The sequence below is a fragment of the Charadrius vociferus genome, unplaced genomic scaffold, assembly GCF_000708025.1.
Source record: "Charadrius vociferus isolate BGI_N301 unplaced genomic scaffold, ASM70802v2 scaffold161, whole genome shotgun sequence".
In the NCBI taxonomy this organism is placed as follows: Eukaryota; Metazoa; Chordata; class Aves; order Charadriiformes; family Charadriidae; genus Charadrius; species Charadrius vociferus.
The window spans coordinates 5,025,894-5,033,204 of record NW_009646928.1 but is presented as its reverse complement, the minus strand read 5'-3'; the positions used below and the strand labels follow the sequence as shown (position 1 = coordinate 5,033,204).

Here is a 7,311-nt window from a genome sequence, read left to right as displayed (position 1 = left end):
CAGCCTCATGGACTGCTAGAATGACAAAAGACTTCAGACCTGACATAAGCCGAAGAGTCAGTCCATAAACATTTGGCAACAGAAGAGGTTCTAGTCCTGTCCCTCCTACCTTCATTCCACAGCACAGAACATATCCATACTACTAGCAACAAAATAGCAGCTGAGAAATAGGTACTTTCAGGTAAACTGCTAGTACAGTGTACCACATTTTAGTTGCTCATTGTCAGAAACATTGTTCATTTCCTACTATTACCTGAGCTAGTTGCTAGTTGTTATATGTAAAAAAGGAAAAGACAATCTGAGGATCCTTCTGTTCACAGGTAACATTTCTGCAGGACCCGTGTCCTAGCAAAGCAGCAATCCACCACGATCAAACTGAAAGCCTCCACCACCTGGCTAAAGTCCTCACTTTCTGATACCACAAACTCCTTTTTGCAATAAACAGATAATGAAACTTCAGGAAAAGCCCATCTTTTCTTTTACATCTTTCTACGGACAGGAAAATCGGTTTTAATTCCAAATTAAAAACCATCATCATCATTAAGTACTTCTGTAATATACCCCAGGGAAATCTTCAGACAAGACACTAACTCATAGAATGACACTTCTTATTTGTCTCCACCTGTAACATGAAATTGCCATTGCTAATGATGTTTTAGACTTTCAATCATAACCATTTCATCATAGATGGTGGGACGGGTCATAACAATGGACAACTAATTGTTTGCCTGTTAGATTTTAAAACTGTACAGAAACAAATATTTATAGAATCAGAGAATGGTTTAGGTTGGAAGGGAACTTAAAGATCATCTACTTGCAATCCCCCTGCCCCGTGCAGGGACACCTTCCACTAGACCAAGTTGCTCAAAGCCCCATGCAACCTGGCTTTGAACACTTCCAGGGATGGGGCCTCCACAACTTCCCCGGGCAACCTGTGCCAGTGCTTCACCACACTCATAGTGAAGAATTTCTTCCTAATATCTATTCTAAACCTACCCTCTTCCAGTTTGAAGCCGTTACCCCTTGTCCTATCACTACATGCCCCTGTAAAAAGTCCTTCCCCAGCTCTCCTGTAGGCCCCCTTCAGATACTGGAAGGCTGCTATAAGGTGTCCCCGGAGTCTTCTCTTCTCCAGGCTGAACAAATCCAACTCTCTCAGCCTGTCTTCACAGAAGAGTTGCTCGAGCCATCTAATCATCTTCATGGCTCTCCTCTGGACCTGCTCCAACAGGTCCATGTCCTTCCTATGTTGGGGGCTCCTGAACCGGACACAATATTCCAGGTGGGGTCTCACCAGAGTAGAGGGGGAGAATCACATCCCTCGCCCTACTGGCCACGCTTCTTGTGATGCAGTGCAGGATACAGTTGGCCTTCTGGGCTGCGAGCGCACATTGCTGGGTCATGTTGAGTTTCTCATCAACCAACACCCCCAAGTCCTCTCCTCAGGGCTGCTCTCAATCTTTTCTCCACCCAGCCTGTATTCATGCATGGGATTGCCCCAGCCCACGTGCAGGACCTTGCACTTGGCCTTGTTGAACTTCATGTGGTTTACACAGGCCCACCTGTCAAGCTTGTCAAGGTCCCTCTGGATGGCATTCTTCCCCTCCAGCATGTCGACCACTACACACAGCTTGGTGTCATCAGCAAACTTGCTGAGGGTGCACTCAATCCCAACATCCATGTCACTAAAGATGTTAAACAGCACCAGTCCCAGTACCAATCCCAGGAACCCCTGGGAAAGTCCTATAATTAGACTAGAAATTTGCTAATGGCAGGATAACAAGAGTTGGCTCCCAGCTATTTCAGATGAATAATCTGTTTAAGGAAGACACTTTTAAAAGAAACTTTAAATGTGTTTCTTCTGCTTTAGAGATGCCAGGTCTCCGTTCAATTTATTAAGTTCTACATGCCTTTGTTGACAAAACTAGCACAAGCAAATTCAGTCACAGAAAATTAGCCATCTATATGAGTGAGACTTTTCTTTGGGATTAGTAATAATATAAAAAAGTAGTATTCCACTGACTTTTATCAACACATAGAAGAAACTGAAACAAAGAAAGAACATACATATACTGAAAAGATATCCTGAACTGACAAAAATATTTCAAGAATAGGATCGTCCGTGTGGACATCCTAGTTTCATATTGAGACAGCTCTATTCACTGTATTGTTACAGTTTCCTGATCAAAAGAGGTACTAAAAAGTACAAATGCACACACAGAGTGCATTCAACAAATATTCCAAGTTTCCTCAGGTGTCATTACTGAAACTTGCTCACTTCACAAAAGATGTATTTTCATGGTTAATTTGATTAAATAGCAATATAATATCTTAAACCACACTTTTACTTAAAAGCCATTCACATTTTAAGAGGGAAAACTTTCTAAATTTTTGCTTCATGATTAATTGATCTCAAAATTAAATCTGAGAATAATTTCAATTTTCAGACAGACATGATCTACAGCTGCTTACCTGTGTTGGGCAAAAATTAAGATATTCCTTAATGATTTCTAGCAAGAAATCAGGGTTTAGTTTTTCAAAATATTCCACACCAAGAGGAAAACCATGCAAAGATGAAAAGTGAGTATCCAGGACGTCATTCAATAAGGCAAGAACTTCTTGTCTCTTATGTTTTTTCATAGCTAGGACTGCCCGCAAGAAAGATAATTCCTACAGAAGAAAAAAAGAAATAGAGCATTCTCCATATTCCAGATACATTAATCTGTTACTCATACAATACTACATAATTATTTATGTTTGCCATTTCTTCTTTATATTTAGGCATACTGTAAGGCATTTAGTATGTTCACTGTAAATTACACTGATGATTATTATATCAATGCAAATTCCTTTAATTTGTGCAAGCTCTGCATTTTTCTGAGTGCAAAATCCTGAAAATAATTAATATCCCTCCCTGCCTCACATTTCAAACTTATCTTCAGAGATAAAGCACTGCAAGAAGGCAATGATGTTTTTGCTCTGCAAGCAAACAGCCTTGTGTTGCAAAGTTAGGCAACACAGTAACTAAGGTTAACAGGAAGAAAAACAGAAATTTCAATTTAATGGTACTCCATTGAGAATGCTCTGCTCAAGTGACTGAAATATAGAACATGAAGTAACTAGTAGATCACAATTCAGATTGTAACCAAAGTATTTTATTGAAGGAAGATGTCTCCTACCCCAGATTTCCCAATGGACTGTTGAATTTCGTTAAGAAACTCCAACTGCTGCTCTGCATCTTCTAATTGCCCTTGTATTAGCTGACAACGGATAATTCCTGCAACACATTTAAACATCTTATTGCAGGTTTGACTTCCTAGTGAAGCACGTGCTTTGTTTTTACAGAATTAACTTTTTCTCTCCTCAACCTCTTCAAAAAGTGCGGATACAAGAAGGGGGAATAGATCAAGACTTATGGTAATGCAGATTTTATGCACTTAGAAATATGTAGGATAGATGATGCGTGATTGATACATTAATATATGCAACACTATAAAGCAGTTTCATGGAAATATCTCATCGCTTATATTACAAAGTTTAAATCAGTAAATTCAACTGGTTCTAGACCAAGTAGAAGAATCATAAAGTCCGGCTTCTAAATTCAGCACAAGTACAAGAAGCAAAATGAAATTAAAAAAAAAACACACACACCTCCAACCACACACACAAACCACTCCTACCCCCTAAATTTTTCATCCTGTTTGAAGTTTCAGATTAGAAGGCAACGTCAAGGAGAAGAAATGCAGGGGAAAATCTGCGATGTCTGTATACCATATTTACTCTTCATTTTCTTGAGAGCAATTGGACTTTATCAAAAGCAGGTTTGGTTTTACTTGTTTGTCCATCGTCGTCCCCCTCCCCGCCCCCATGAAAAGAACATAACACGTACATCAAAAGTATCAGATGTTTTGACTTGATTATGTTTTCAACCTAATTTAGACACATATGTAGGCATGGGCAGCTTGTTCTATCAACTGTCCTTGAATTTTTTATTTCTCTAGCACCTAAGAGTTCTCCCGTTCTTAGGCACTACAGAAATAAAATAAAATAAAATAAATAAAAAAGATACAGCCACATCTCTGTACTTGCCATTACTTTGAGAGTTCTAATTTAAAGGAGAATAGTTTCCTTTTTCAAAAGGAAGACCAAAAGATATATCCAGTGAGGAGAAACTGTCGCTAGAGGGAAGACAATGTAACATGAACCAGGAAGTACTGCCCAATGCTGCTGTTCTAGTAGTTCTAGATTTTCCCAGTAATAGGAGAACTTGATCAAAAAAGCTTCGTCTGTGCCTTAAGACAGAATAAAGTGTAAGACCTTACCAGTTAGTGCAGGAACACTTGTTTCATCAAGTGTCATTGCAGTCTTGTACCATTTTAAAGCTTCTTTCACTTTCCCTTGTAAAATCATTTGGTATCCAAGTTCAGTAGCAAATTCTGCATTATCGGATGCCAAATCAGATGCTCTTTCAACCAAGGTTTGTGTATGTTGAAGGATGAGTTGGTTTCGGCCACACTAAGAGTAAGAATAATCTTTAAACCTTATGTTTTTCCTATTTTAAACTTTATTTTTTTTCTTATTTTTCAGATTCACTTAGAAAAATACACTGAATATTACTGCAGCAGTCTAGACGACATCTCGTAAGACATATAACCTGTAGTAATTCTATAGAAATTGTGACACCAAAGTGTGCTGGATTCAAACATATATATACAATATCATACAATGAGAAATAGTTGATAGTGCCTTTGAATGCTTCCCTAAAACTATTCTGATAAAGATCAGGTTAAAGAAAACTCCAGTTTCAAGTCTACGTGATTAACTTTGTCACTTTCCTACATTAAGAATATGGCTGGTGGACATTTGAGTGTATTTTCATTGGAAACCCATTTCTTATTTAAAAGCAAGCAGTAAAAACATTTTTGAAAATTATATGGCTTAGGTATTGTAATTCATACTGAATGTAAAACTTTGAAAATGTAATTACCAAAGGTAATTACACAAGGTAATTTCAATTGTCTGAAATCTACTTTTTAGTAGACATTTAACGTTCTGTCTTCCAAAAAATAAAACAAAACCCAGGATATACATATAGCTGTATGCCACTTAAAAAAAACAAACAAAACAAAACCAAACCATACTCACTGTTCTACTGAAAGCTAAAGCCATTTTACAGAAGAGCTGTGAATTACGTGGTTCTAACCTGTCCAGTGCTTTAATTAAGTCTCCCAGTCTTGCTGAAGCCTTGGAGAAAAAGGAGTAACATAATAAGTAATAGAAAGAATGAACAGATTAGGACAACTGAACAGTTTTCACTAAAAACTAGTAACAATTTTTACTATGCAATGATATCTTGAAATTTAAACTCAGAAGTTTTCAGGGCTAGGAGTCAGATTTATTTTGAATTCCTAGAAAAATACTCTGGAATTGTAAGTGACAATAAAGTACATCATGTGTCCTCTTTACATGCTTTAAAAAAGAAGTGAAAGACTTGAGCTGGATCTGATGTAATGAAAGTGTCCCATAAAGCAAGATAGTCTGACGAATCCTTCATCTGTGAATCTTGCTCTGACTTCATTGTGATAGAAACGTACACGCTCAAAACCAAAGCACTTCAGATGCCCAGACTTTTAACATCAGTTTCTCAAACCACCTAAGGTACTTTAGACATTTCTGGGGTTACAATAACAAGGTACATGGTTTTTTTTAACATGATTTTACATGGAAAGACTGAATCATGTTTAAGTTTCATCAAGTTTTAAATCTTTTTCCTCGACATGAGTCTTAGTCACATGTGATTTTTTTACCCCAGAATCTTTTGTTTACATGCTACCATGTCAAGAAAGTTTCATTCCCGGACAGCTTTACTGAATTGGAATCTGCAATTGTTACTGTTTCTCCATATTTCCTATGATTGTGCATAAGTAAGACTTAAATTTGATAATAAAGACACTAATGACTAAAAAGTTCTTTGCAAGAACTAAAAACGTGTTAAAAAACCTAAAATACCTTTTCCTCTAGAACTTGAAAAAACCTACAAAACACTGAAACACTTTAAATTTTTTTGCTAAATCTCCACTTAAATTATACCAGCATCTTTGCATAATGAAAAAAGATATTTACAAATATTTAAGGATTTTTCAAGACAATTTAGATAATGTATTTTAAAATTTCCTGAAAAATGGTACAAGCACCATATATACAAAATAGAGGCATACATCCCTGTGCAGAAAAGGATCTTGGGAGTGGAAGAAAAAGAGAAATCTTAGAGCTAATAAAATCCCCAGTAATTGTCAAAAAAGGGGGAACAAAGCACACTTTATACAACCTAACATCATAGGCTGTTGTTAACTGACTATGACCCCCTTCCAAAAATTTATCACTACAAGACCTCATTATTTCCCTTATTTCAATTAATAAAATACTTAAAATTAATGGAAGGCTTAAAATATCTTCTGAATTTATAAAAAGAACATCTAAATAATAGAAGATTACTTTGACGATTCATAGCAACATGATTCAATTAAATGTCCAGAGGAGACTTCTGTTTGGCTTAATTCCCATTATCTGGGTAAGTGAAAATGTAAAAAATTATATTTCCCTTGGCATCCAGAAAACACCCCAACAATAAGCTAAGCGGCTATTTGAGTCAGAGTAGGTGAATATACCTCTTCCTGCAGATAAGTAGTGTAGTACAGGACCAGACAAAAGACATAAACAGTGCACATGGGATCTAGTTCCTACAAAGGCTGTAGTATGCTCAGTCTGCTACTAAAAAGACTCACCTCAGAGATATTTCCTTCCCTGCACAGATAATGCAGGGCCTCCATTCTTATGGCTTCTAAATTAAGGGCATCTTTCTGCAATAGTCTAAAGCCAAACAAAAGGTGAACGTAAATAAACTAAAACATTTGCTCAGTCATCTGTTTTATCCCCCTAAAAGGGGAATAAAATAACTTGTACTGCACAGCCACTTAAGTCAAAGATCTCAATTGAAAGCACAGCTTTGTTACTTCATGCCTATCTCAAAAAAGGTCCTCTTCTATCCAAAACAGATTCATGTACTGATATAGTACCCTCACAGAATTGCAAGGCCGGGTTCTAATAACACAATTTAGTTTAAATTTATTTTTTGAAGAAACTGATTTAACATTCAAACTCATTAAAAGTGAATGGAAACCTATCTACTTTTGTTTCAAAGTTTGCTTACAGTGTAAACATGGCAAGAACACACTTGGTGATGTGCTACTTCATACTCAACCTATGTGCCGTTTCAACTGCCTGCTCCCAGTCCTGCAAGGCTAGCTGCAG

At 36.9% G+C, this 7,311-nt stretch overlaps 1 protein-coding gene across 1 annotated transcript in view; it reads right to left on the bottom strand.

Annotated features, from left to right (window-relative positions):
• TTC21B (tetratricopeptide repeat domain 21B) overlaps positions 1–7,311 on the bottom strand; it is a 45,318-nt gene that overhangs the window by 31,076 nt on the left and 6,931 nt on the right. Inside the window, 6 exon segments of the mRNA XM_009894650.1 lie at positions 2,473–2,670; positions 3,180–3,277; positions 4,323–4,515; positions 5,146–5,244; positions 6,786–6,870; positions 7,262–7,311. The exon segment at positions 7,262–7,311 is cut by the window's right edge and continues 22 nt beyond it. Of these exon segments, the coding sequence (XP_009892952.1) occupies positions 2,473–2,670; positions 3,180–3,277; positions 4,323–4,515; positions 5,146–5,244; positions 6,786–6,870; positions 7,262–7,311 (723 nt within the window).